This window comes from Plasmodium gonderi (genome assembly GCF_002157705.1).
Source record: "Plasmodium gonderi DNA, contig: Pgo-contig_340, whole genome shotgun sequence".
NCBI classification, from domain to species: Eukaryota; Apicomplexa; class Aconoidasida; order Haemosporida; family Plasmodiidae; genus Plasmodium; species Plasmodium gonderi.
Window position 1 is genome coordinate 791 of NW_021629242.1, and position 14,488 is coordinate 15,278.

General features: G+C 18.4%; 2 protein-coding genes across 2 annotated transcripts; both read right to left on the reverse strand.

The window, feature by feature from the left end:
- Window positions 1-3,097: 3,097 nt before the first annotated feature.
- On the reverse strand, window positions 3,098-4,070 carry PGO_002960 (variable surface protein; the record flags this gene model as incomplete). Its single annotated transcript, XM_028691222.1, has 3 exons — window positions 3,098-3,253; window positions 3,359-3,865; window positions 4,041-4,070. The coding sequence occupies 3 exons, from the start codon at window positions 4,068-4,070 to the stop codon at window positions 3,098-3,100; spliced, it is 693 nt and encodes a 230-aa protein (XP_028547023.1).
- Window positions 4,071-9,759: 5,689 nt separating this feature from the next.
- Window positions 9,760-11,049, reverse strand: PGO_002965 (variable surface protein; the record flags this gene model as incomplete). The annotated part of the gene is made up of 3 exons (XM_028691223.1): window positions 9,760-9,870; window positions 10,014-10,883; window positions 11,017-11,049. 3 exons carry the CDS (start codon window positions 11,047-11,049, stop codon window positions 9,760-9,762), a joined length of 1,014 nt encoding a protein of 337 aa, XP_028547024.1.
- Between the last annotated feature and the right edge of the window lie 3,439 nt (window positions 11,050-14,488).

Sequence of the window (14,488 nt, forward strand, 5' to 3'; positions counted from 1 at the left end):
ATATTAGGAGAAAAAAAAAAAAATAAAAAGAAGAAATCATATCTGTATTAAATATAAAATTGAATTTATAATTATTATTACATAATAATACACAGATCCTTATCACTGAATCTAAAAGTGCAAACATAAATTAGTAATAATTAATCACTCTGTAATAATGCTTTAATTTTATATATTCATTTCCTTTTGTCTATAATAAGTATGTTTAATATAAAGCATTATAGTTTTTTTTTATAATTGGTTTTAAAATATAATGTAAATTATATTCAATGTTACGCAAAATAATGTATGCCTTAAAAATTTTAAATATGAATTTATATTTAGAAGCAATACTATATTACATTATTAAATAATAAAAAAATGAATAATATTTTAGGAACATTAATTCATACAATATTAGGAAAAATCGTTCTATGTATTTACTTCAGGGTTTAGGGTTCATAGTTTCGCGTTTAGTGGTTATGGTTTAGGGTTTAGGATTCTATGTTTATTACTTTTTTTATTATAATGAATGAATTATAATTTTTAAACATATTAATCTCCATAAGAATTGGTTGTATCCAATATGCTTGGATAAAATAAAGCAGTGATATACAATTTATTTTTTATTTATATTTATTATTGTTCATAGATTTTAATATTTTATTAGAATATAATTTGCAATAAATAAGATATATACATATATACTGTTTGTTTTTTTATTTCTATCGTTATTTCAATTAAAATTATATTTAAAAAATACTACTAAAGAAATACATTGCATATAAGACAGAACACTATATAAATATAATCATAATATTAAATATGTGTTAAAACCATAATTATTAAATAAGTAATGTTTTCTATATTCACTTATAATATTAAACGCAAAAAGTAATATTCTTTACCTAATATCACAGATAAGGAAATTTAATATAAATTGTAGATATAACAAACAGACTAATATGCAATATAACAAAATGTATAGATTATTATAACTTTTTTCATCTTCATGAAAATAGTACATTTTAAAGAATTATATATTTTATGATGTTTTATATGATATATTTAATTTAGTTAATTGTACTTATGTGATCTATAATTTTTTGTACTAACTGATATTTATTGTTATCATAGATATTAATGCTTGTACATGCAAGAAAATATAATAGCTTTGAATTTATTTTATATTTGTAATATTTAGATGAATAAAAATTACAATTGTTAACAAATATATTTATATACTTTTAAACAATTATATATGTGAAAAAGAATGTATGAAATTATGAAAATGTTCAAATTAATGTTTTTATGCGTAACGTAATAAATAAATATTATATATGAATTAACAGAACTAATATTATTATTTACATAAATATATATATATATATATGCAGACTATAGTACCAAGTATTCCTTTGAATAAACAATATATCTTAAATATAACTTGATTGTTTATATATTAAATGTCGTAGTTGATTTTTTAATTTGCTTTCTTTTTATTTTTGTGTATATTATAATATATAACATAAAAGTAAATTTATGTATTCTCATAACAGTGATTTTTTTAATGTATATACTCATAAAAATTTTAGTATTTTGCATGGTCATAATAGAAATATCTTTTGTATAGGCACATTGTTACTACCTATGTATGCATATAGCTTTTTAGACAGTAATTAAGATAACTATTATATATTTTATAAATAATATAAAAATATATTAGAATCATTTTATAAAATGTGTGTGTATAAATATTCATGAATTTTTCCTTTTATGCTTTTTGATTTACTGAAAATATATTCGATTCAATTATATATAAAATTACACATGTCAAAAATGTAGTGTGCGAGGAATCTCGTGCATAATAAAAAAAATAATAATAATGGTTAATGAAATATTTAAATAATAAACTAATTAAGTGAACTATATATTTATTGAAAAACTTAAAATGGGGAACATAAAAGCTACATGTTATAGTATTTGCATACTACAAAATAACTAATTTTTACTTATATGTTATTAAACAAAAAATAATTTTTTTTAGTCTATATATATTACCATATACGATCATTATGTCCTTGAATTTATGATTATTTTTATATTTATGGGATACATAAGTAAATTTTGTTCTTTCTAATTTTGTAGTACTAATTAATTTTTATTATGGTTTTTACTTTTTTTTATAAAAATGAATACAATGTGTTATAACATTTTTTTATGATTACTTGATAACACATCATTGCGTAATATTAAATCTATATAAATAATAAGGAAGTAATTATTTATAAATAATCACACTCACATATATTATATATATAATATAAAATATTTATCACATTTTTACGAAAAAAAAATTTAATTTTTATTGTATTTCACTGAATGTATGAAGATTACTAGTGTACTCAGTATTATATATATTGTGAAAAATTTAGATATTCTTCATATAACAAATGAAAAATATATATTGTAATATAAAATGGCTTATTAAATGGTATAAATAAGATTATTACAATAAATGAAGTAATAAGATGCATGTCTAACGATTTACAAAAAAAAATATTGTATTTAATAATATTGTACAAATTAATATAATAAATCATGGGGTACATAATACACTCTATAAGAAAAAAATTCTTATGAATAATAAAAAAATCATATTATCTAAAAATAAATTTTCGTCAAATTTTTTTGATAATTGAACGTACATTTTATATAATGCTATATAATAGAATAGAAGGATATATATATTTAAATGTCTTATTTCAAATGCATTAAATAATTATATGTATGAAATGGATCTTAATAAAAAAAAAAATAAATAATATTCATGCAAACTGCAGAATATTAAAAATATAAATATATGATATATATTCGTTTTGTTTTCAGTCGTTTTTCTTGAGTTAAAAAATATCTTTAACATTCTCTATTATTTTTTTTGAAGCATTATTACATTAAATTTAGTAAATAATCTATATTTTTTTTTTAGTATATTATAAGGTCTATTTCTTTTTTATATGAAAACTTTAATCGAACCACTCAAAAAAGCATTTAGCATAATCCTTTTATATGATTTTAAATGAAATATATTCTTGTAATTATATGTATAATCGCATAACTATGCAGATTTATATAGAACATTATATCTCCTATTCCATGAAATATTGCCATATGTTTCAGATGGTTGCATTTTATTCCTTTGTTTATCTGTATATTTAAATATATGTTTTATCCTTTTTACGACACGTTGTATGTGTGAACGATATGGAGTGAACTAATAAAAAAATATATATTATATTGAATGTAAACATTTTTAGAACATATTTTTTTTATCTTATTTCAACTATTTTTTTATAGTATTAATATATATATTATTAACCTTATATATAAAAATTACAGAACAAAATATTAATAAAATCATAACAATAGGAATTGAAGTAGAAACTAATAAAGTTTGTATTGGAGATAAAGGCAATATGTCTGGTAAATTTATATTGCAATCTTTTATTGAATTCTCATCAATAAGTTTTTTTCGTATTTTTTCTAAAGCACTATATAAACCAAAGTCGTATTTTGTTTCACATGTGTTCTTGATCCGATTATATAGTTGTTCACATTTTTTGGCACACTTGCACATATTACTATTACAATTATTTGTATCAGATTCTTTTATGTTTTCAAATTCTACATTAATATTATATAGGTCCTTGAATATTTCTAAATCATCAAAGTTATATTGTAAATGATAATTCTGAGGAGTGCTATTTAAAAAAGTTTCCTCAGCTATCTTAACCAATTCTTTAAATAAATTTTGAATATCTTTATTATGATTTCCATCATTTAGTTCATCTTTGTGTAGCCAATAATACAAATATTTGATACCCTCCTTTTCCAAAAAGAAAATGAGGATTCACTAAATATTTTAAATAAATATTCGACTCTTTGACAACATATGTTTTGTACTGTGGTATTACTGATATTTAGAAATTGTTTTTTAATTTCCTGACAGTTATTCTGAAATGCTTTGTGTTCTATATTTGGATAATTTATAACATTCTTACACTTATTAAATGATGAATATATAGATTCATACTAAAATAAAATACAAGTAATAATATTTACAAATCCATACACTTATGAACAATATCTATATAAATTTAATAGATATTTATATGAAAAAGTATTATAATTTTGTAATATATATCAAATTAATTCAATCCTACTATAGATTCCCCCATATTCAGTATAATTAAATGTGTTTCTTATTAAAAAAAAAAATCTTGGATATTAATAAGACATAAATAATTTTTTTTAAAATGATTTGTACATTATATGAAAACATATTATTTACACAATTAATATTGTATAATTCGTAAAAAGTATAATTATTATAATATAACCATTAATTTTTATTCTAATTATAGCATTGTTTTGTTTGTGATATGTAACATGTCTTCTCTATTTTTTTAAAGGAATATATATAAAACATAAGTATAATGCTTATTTAAAAAGATAATAGCACTTTTTTATAAAATTACGCATAAAAAAATAGAAAATATATTAGAATTTAGAGTTCATGGTTTTAGTTTTAATCAATAGTCTTTTCTTTTAATAATTGGCAAAATATTTTAACTTTTGCATATTATTTATTGAAGTGTATATATTGTAAATAATATATCACAATATATTATTTATATAATTGTATTTTTAAAATATAAAACATGTCATATTTTTTATTATTACAGTAAATTTAAAATTATATTATTTTATTACAATTTATGAAAATAAAATAAACTTAATTAGCTTTGGCAATTGAAATATAGAAATTATTATTATACAGTATAGGTTTCTTTTATAAATTTATTGAATATGACATTAAGGTTAAGATTACAGATTATTTTTCCATTGAATATATATATTTTTATTTTCCTTGTATCTAAATTTATTTAAAGCCTGTAATAGGAGTTTATTTTAGATTTCTTTTTAGCCTTTTTTTAATTGCTATATTCTTATAATATTTTAGCATATTTTATTAATTATATTTTGTTTTACATCAATTCTTCTATGACAAATAAATAATAATGATTATTTATTATTATACATATATTCAATGAAAATATTTACATTTTTGTGCTTTAATTATAAATACATTTTTCAGGCGAAAAATAATTATAAATATTGAAACAATTATATCACCATATTTAAGCATTATGCTATTATAAATAATTATATATTATGTATGCAATATTTTACATGATTTTATTTAAACTATGTGTATTTTTAAAATTTGCATTATGCTTATAAGTAAATACATTAAATTTAAATAAATATACACAGCCAATAGTATACTTTATATATATGGAATGACTGTTTCATATTATAGATGTATATGTATTATTCTAATATATATAATATAATAAGTAATTAAATTGGTTTCCAGTTCATAATGTCTCAATTCTAGTTATTATTAAGAAAACACATATTTGAATATTGTTGATAAGTAACTAGTAGAATGAAATAATATTACGCGTGCATTTTAATTTATACATAGTTTGTAATATAAATATAATTATAAAAGTAGAATTATATTTCAATATAGGAATAATTTTTATATATTAATGTATAATCTGTGCCCCAGTTATCTGTCATATTTAATATTTTGCATAAATGTCATTTCGTATTTAAATTACATTTTTCCATTGAAAAATATAGTTTCATATTTTATTATTTCATTAACTTATATATTATTATATTTTTGATTTTCTTGAATATGGCATTATAACTAAGTATGACTTTATTCATTATAATATATAATGAGTATATAAAAAGAAAATATGGTACTTTGTTGATATATATTTTATATAGCGCTCAATATATAGTATATTTATAAAATACAAAAAACATATATATAAATAAATGATTCTATTACATACATAATTTTTAAATAAACAGCAGAGTATTATATAAAATAAATAAAAAAGGAATACAATTTAAAAAAGTACAGAGGAAATGCAAAAAATATAATATATATCAGCATAGCTTTATTTTTTTAGAGCGTGTATAAAAATTTATAAATTTTATTTTTCTATTGTAAAACTGAATAATATCTTAATTTTTTACTAACTTATACATTTTCTTTAATTAATGTGAAAACTATTGTTATCGTGCGAAAGAACACCCATATTTTTTTACAAAAATTGTTTTTACATTCCTTGGATGATTATTAATATATGCATTTTTAGAAATATTTCAAACAAAATTTTCAAAATAATACAGCAGAATATTGAGAACTTTTATATGATTTCTTTTATGATATTTTTTGTCTTTTATGATATTATAAAAGTAATTATTAAATGTAAATTTAAATTAGTAATTACAATTATAGACCTTTAAATTTTTATTCTTTTATGAACAGTTCATTGAACACATGAGTCTAGGTTATTACATAATTAATGCTTAATTATTTTTCAATATCAGTAGTTATTTACTTCAAAAAGATTAATTTAAAAATATAAAGAAAAAGATACTTAATATATGTTTTGGAACATATTATACAAAATAAAAATAAATTAATTATTATGCAGTTGAATAAATATTAATATAATTGTTTTCAAAAATAATGTTGAAACAAAATATATGGTACTCATAAGATTTTTATGGATTGAAAATATTTAAGTAATTGATATATATATCAAATTCTGAAAAAGTCTAATTACCAGTAATTAAGTACATTGTTAGAAAGTGTGATCAAAGAAATATATGAATAGCATAATTAATAATAAGCCATTGCTATATAGTATTAGAAATTTGAACATTTATTTTAATAGAGTAGAATATGCTTGTAATATATTTGGTATTTTATAAATATTTATTATGTTGTGATGAATAAAAAGATTTCAAAAATTGTTTATAGTCTTATCAAAACTATTCAACTTAAAAATACAATTAGTTATTATATAAATGATCAAAATGTATTTAACTGGAGTACTATTTCTTTATTTTACAAGGTTTCCACAAATTTCTTCTTATTGTGTACTTATTACAATATTAATTTTGGTGCTTCTTTAATATCTTTTGACAAAAATTCATAGAAATATTAAAATAATTGAGATATTATAGAAAAGATGAACAATAATAAATATAACATGAATAAGGGCTTGTCTTAATAATACCATTTAAGGAAATAAGCGGTGATATAAGCCTAGAGAACAGGACAGTTTTAGACATACAGATATACAAGGGATAGACTCAACTTTAGTCAAAGGTAAGGGTACAGTTTTTATTCTTATACATTTTGCAATATTAATAATCGCATTCATATTATATAATGTTAAAATTAAATTTAATTCATTAGATATATATGTTATAAAATTAATGTTACGTATAACAATGTACTACTTATATATAATAAATTACCTTTTCATAAGGATATCACATTGAATTTTATTTTTAGTATACATCATTTGGTTAATTATTGCAACGAAATCTAAGTAATTTAAGAAGAATGCTAAAAAAATATAAATAAGATGGTGTCAATTTAATGGATTCATTTAAAAATGGATACAATAATTCAAAAAAGTCGCAGAATTATATATAACTTAGAAAGAATACTAATATAATAATAGTAAATTAATTAATATTGCTTTATAAGGTAATTAATTTGACTGCAATTTTATATGAAAATTAAATATTTATAGTTATAAAATAATTTTCTTATAAAAATAGTTGTATTATAAGAATTTCATAATATTATTACAATATAGGTTGAAAAAATAAAATAATATATTTGACATATTACAATATAAAATGGAATATTTATAATACCTGTATTAAATTAACAATATATGAAAATAAACCTACAGATGTAATACATTATGAATAAATATATGAATGAAAATGAACTCAGATTTAAAACAAGAAATGTGTTAATAATATTTAATTTGTGAAATACACTAATTTTTTATTGGATATGGATAAAATAATGCTTGAATTATTACATTAAATAAATAAACAAAACAAATGCCTATGAAGAGTAAAATATATTAAAAAATGTCTATGCGAATAAATAAATCCTATAAATAAATATAAAAAATCTATTTTCGTTATTTTATTTTGAATAAAAATAATACATGATTGTTGTCACAAGGATAATGAAATAAAATAGTTCTATTTTTTACACATTACTATAAATATAAAAATAGCATAATATTAAAAATAAAGTTTTTTGTTCATCAATAAATTAGCATAATTCTGAATGTTATATATTTATTATTTTAAAATAGAAGAATAAAATCATATTCATTAAATTTAACAAAATATATATGTATATGATTTTCGATAGGCTAATATTAATCATGTTTATTATAATGATATTAAAATTATTTTATTAAATTAATTAATGAAAACAATATAAGAAAGCATATATATATTTTTATTAAGTAATAATTATATTATTTATAATTATTTTCTAAGATTTTACTATATATAATATATTTTATGTTCATTTATCCTTTAGTATTGTAAAATGAAATAAATGATACCACGTAATAATCTATATAATATATGTTGATTTATATGTAATTTGTGTACCACTACTTGAGCAGAATATTTGTCAGTAGTAAAATTTACACCTATATATATTAGCTTTTTACATAATAACTTGTTTTAACTTAAATAATTTCATTAAATATACCATAATATAATGATAAACTAAAACATAATCAAAAATATATTTTTCAAATGAAATAATAATATTTTATATATAGGAAAGGTATTTTGGATAAATTTAAATTAATGCTTTACATTAAAATGCTGTATTTTCTTCAATTATTTCGTAAAAAATCCTTGGAGATATATAGTAAATCTAAAAAAATGAATTTAATTATTATCAATGAAATAAATGAATATGTATTTAACATAAATTGTTTACAATATTTCATTATAAATTTAATATCATGAATTATGTATCTTTTTTTTATTTTCTCCACTAAAATATATATTTTTTATAATATTACAGATATACACATACCTTTTAAGTTTTAATAATTCTATATAATTATATACATTAGATATATCCTAATTTATTTACATTCAAAATCTTAGTACGTACACATACCTTGGAATAATATTAGAGTATTGTTCATATGGTTAGAGTTTTTCTTTTTTTTTTTAATATATTAATTGGAATATAATATTAAATGTCCATTAAATACTTGCAATAGTTAGAGACATTTGATTTTACCAAAAAGAATATATAACACTCATAACGTTTTCAGACTTATTTCAAACAATAAATTTATTATATACATATATAAATATTTAGAATCAGATAAATGATATTCGAATACTATAGAATAATTTTCCTATAACAGATCATAGTTTGTTGTTCTATAATTTGTGTTACTTAAACACACAATGCTTGTATTTCCAAATTAATTATATATTTTGACCATGATTAATATAAATAAGAAAATGATATATATGTTTTTAATTCATTCTATTTTTTTACAGTAAATATGCTTTTTTTTCTATTTGTATTAATTATTAAAAATTGAATTTTCATATATTATGGCATTTTACTAGGTATTATTAATATTCCTTATAATTTATTCTTTATATTATCATATTAATATAATTAAATTTATTTTCTACAAGAATTCATATGCTATATTTTAAATATTAATGCAAAACAAATTGATACCAATAACTAAATTTACGCATTTATTAGTTATATTTAACTTAACTATATGCTATTTTATACTTATCTTTAAATGAATTCTTTTATTCAAAATAAAATGTATTCATAAGACCCAGATTATTCTTGTTATTTTTATTCAACATTCTTCTTAATTTCCGTACCGTTGGTTTTAAAAATGAAAAATAAGGGGTATACTAGAGAAAAAATAAAATAACATATTTATTTATTGATCATTTATATTATACAAATTTTTTATAATATATCTAAGATATATTATAATACAACATAAATATATTATATTGATTTTATTTTTACCCTTATACAAAATAAACATAACTATTAATATTGAAGAACTTATAAAAATCATTCCAACACTCATTCCTGTGTTTGTTTCACTATTTGTCCCAGAGCTTATTAAAGCTTGAGAACTTGCTGATTTGGTACCTTGTTTTTCGCCATTTCCCCCCGGGATTATTAAATCTGGAGGATTTAATGCTTCGGTTTCCTTTGTATTTGCAGATTTTGCATTGATTTTTATTTTAATTCCTTCTATCCATTCTTCAGATATGTAAGGTAATAAATGAGTGCCAAGCGGACAGCTTTTCCAAGAACTTTTATAGCTTTTAAATATTTGTATAATTTTGTCTAGTTCATTCATAAGTTGATTTTTATATTTATCAGGATGATTTACTAATTTTTCTATCCATGACCTAAAATTAGGAATATTTGCGGTGGTCCTTTGCCTCCATTTAGTATTAAAAATATTAATCCATTTATATATTTCAAAAAGATTTTCAATAATTTTAAATACATCATCATCAATAATGGGAGAATAACTCATACATATCTTTGATATCGTTGTACTAATTTTCGGTTGCCCTTGTTCTGTCATTTTCTCGTAATAATCTTTAGCATTAGTATTTTTATTTGATGCAAAATTATCTATTATATCTTTTTTCATTTTATAATAGAATAAAATACAACAATTTTTTTTCATACTTTCTTCATCTTCTTTTGTAGTTATATAATCTAAATATAGAGCAAGAAGTCGACACAATTTAGAAAAATGTGGCGAATTATTACCTGTTTCATGAGCTATATAAAATTTACTACACAAAGTTGTATATTCGTGAGAGGCATTACTATGATCATCAGATTCCCAACTAAATCCGTCGGTACATGTGGGAAATATACCATTAATATCGAACTGAAAATAAAAGTTACAATATGAACAAAATTATAAAAATCATAATAAAAAAAACATGCTTTCATTTTTAATAAATGGGATATTTTAAAACCATGTTTGTAATGCATTTTTTTATTAAACATATAAGTTGTACGCTTTCGCTCTCTAATTTAGGGTTACTCTCCATAATTTATGTATATTCTAAAGAAAAAAAATAAGTTCTACACTTTTTATAATGAATTTTTATTTGTTAAAAATATTTGGTAAATATTATATTTACATCAAATATAATAACAAATATGATATTATTTAATTATAGATATTTTACATTAAATTCATAATTTTATTAAATTCTTTATTCATTTAAAACCCTGTTAGCATTATTCGTTCTAGGAAAAATTATGTTATTTAAAAAACATATCATAATAAGAAAAATCAAATCATATAGTTAGAAATATACAATAAAATCTATAAAAACAGTACATGGGTAATAACATCATATATAACACAACTTCTATAATAATTTCAATTCATATTAAAAGAAATGTACATATGTAATGTAGTATATAATTTTATTATAAATTATTTATTTTATGTTTTTAATTACATTTTAAGGTATGTGAAGACTTATATCTATAAAATACATTAGTTCAAAACACATGCCTCATAAGAAATACTTCTGTATATAATTTATTTCCTTATTTTTGTTTTAAACTTTTTTATATTATCAATTATTAGATTGATTTTAGAATTTTAATTACATTTTTTTAATATATTATATGAAATTATGCATATAATATATCTTAATTTATGTGAATTCAATTATAATAAAATAAATACTATTTTATAAGTGTTTAAAATTTATATATACATTAGTATCAGTATATGATGCACTTTAAATAATTATATATCTTGGGTACACATATATTTATATATAATTGTGTTATTTTTATTATATAATATTATATTAATATAAACGTTATATTATATATGAATACGAAAAATAATTAAAACATATAATTTTATATTATATATCATAGCAATATATATTTTATAATACATATATGTATTTTGCATTATATAATATAATCCTATAATAAAATAATTTATTCATAAAAAAGAATTCTTTGAGTTTTAATATAATGCATTTATTTTTATATGTTATTATTTAAAGTAAATTTATTCCATAATATATTGTTTTATATTTTATATTAATTTTTTTTTCATATAATACACCAAAATTATTCATTCATAATATGCCGAAGAATTTTGTTTTTCGTGTAATATAGTAAATGAATCCATTATTTTTCCTCTCTATAAGCAAAAAATAATATAATATATGAATTAATATTTTAATAACTATTTTCGTATATAATTAACAAAATATTAATTACATAAAGAATTTTTTATTATGTTTCTTTAATTATTTATTAAAAACTCCAAATGATTCTTCTTATTTTTACTCCAAATAATATTTCTAAACGAATCCATAATAATTTGACCTAAAATTTACCTAATTATTATGTGAATAATATGTTTAAAAAAATTATTTATTTATTATACATAATTAACAAAAATAAAAATATACATAGAAATAAATCAATAAAGATCAAATATCAAGAAATAATAGTATTTATTGGATTTATACATAATAATTATTATCATTTCTATTACTATATTACCATACAAGTGCTGTAATATTTATTATATATAAGTTACATAAATATTAATTTTTCATTTAGATATTATTAAATAAATGTGCCTTCTCCTATAATAATAAAATATTATACTATTATTTCATTTTTACACTTTATATAAAAACTTCACTAGTATATTATTATAATTGAATTTATAATGTTTCATGTTTATTGTATATAATTAGTTATATGTTGCTAATTAATATTTTATATAAGGTATGTAGTTTTTTTAACTACATATATCCCAATATATAAAATATTTTACACGTATATTTTTTACATATTATTGTTTTTCCATAATGAATACCTAATAAATTGGATGGAAATAACATAGGATGATATATTAATATATATGCATATTAATATAGGAGAAACGCAATATATATTAAATGATGAATATAATAATGCTACTTTTTTATACTGTAAATTTTTATAAAAAAATACATTTCTAACTTATTAAATATAAAAATTTAATTTATCATGAAATTAAATTTTCCCACATTGAAATCCTATCTTGAAGAATAATCTATGTGAATACTTTTTTAATACATATATTTGTCTTATATTTTCCTTCTAAATATTGATAAATATTTATTCGTACTGAAATACATCAAAAGTTTTGGTATATTTTTTTTATTATTATGCTGAGCATTAAAAAGGATAAGCTTAATTCCTAATTATACATAATATATTTTATTATATAGGTTCTATAAAAATATATCCTAAAACAAATAAATTAAATTTAATAGTATGAAACAAACATATTCTCTAAAAATATTTATATAATAAAATGTAGATCTAAAGTATAAAAAATTTTTATTATATGAAGGGAATTTCTTTAATATAATTAGTAAATAAAGAACAAAATATCCCTTAATAAGAGTACTTTTTGAACTTCATATATATATAGTTTTATGTTAATGGATAATATGTATGTGCGTTATAGTATTCATATTTATTAAAGTATTGCAATGTATTTTATCCTTAAGGGTATGGAGTGTTATTATAAATTCATAGAATATCGGATAAAATATTTTTTGTACATAAATTTTGCTTACAATTCAGGCTACAATTTATTTGTTCATAGATGTATTATCACTGCCACTGTAATAAAATAAATATAACATAGTGTTCTAAATACTTTAGTGATTTTAATTAATATATAATACATTTATATATATAATTCATTGATTTTCTAAAACTTTTTATGAAACATTACGCTCATATATTCAAATGCATAATCATAGGTAAAAGTATTTTAGTTTATGAATTTGAATTATAGGATTTATATATATAGTTTTAGGGTTTAGGATTTTATATATATAAATAATCTTTTATATTTACTTTTAGTATTTGTATTATATATTTAATATTTTCTGTTTTAGGAATTAGAGTTTTTATTATAATATCTGTTTTATATATTTGGATTACATTAAATTATATATATATTGTTTTATAATGTTTTTGTTATAATGGTATATATTGATATGTTATTGACGATTTATTTATTTTTATATATATTATATTATTTGTGTTAATTATAAGGATAATATATTTAATAATAATTTACTTATATAGTATACAGTATATCTTTTTCTATTTATATATCCTGCTGTATTAGTTTTTCTATTCATTGAAAACTGTGCTTGATGTATAATATTTTAACATTGCTTTATAGTACAAATGTATTTCTTTATATATAGAAATTTTGTGCTACATGTTTTTACACAATTTTTATTTATCATTTAATAATTGTATATATTAAGAATTCATATATTTCTTTTGTCATTAAACTATTAGTATCCTAAAATATACTTGATTTTTTAGTTTATAACACTATTTATTCATTATAACAACATTATTTTGTATATATGCACATTTATAGGAATGAATTAGTATGAAATTTATTTTATTGTATATGTTATGTAA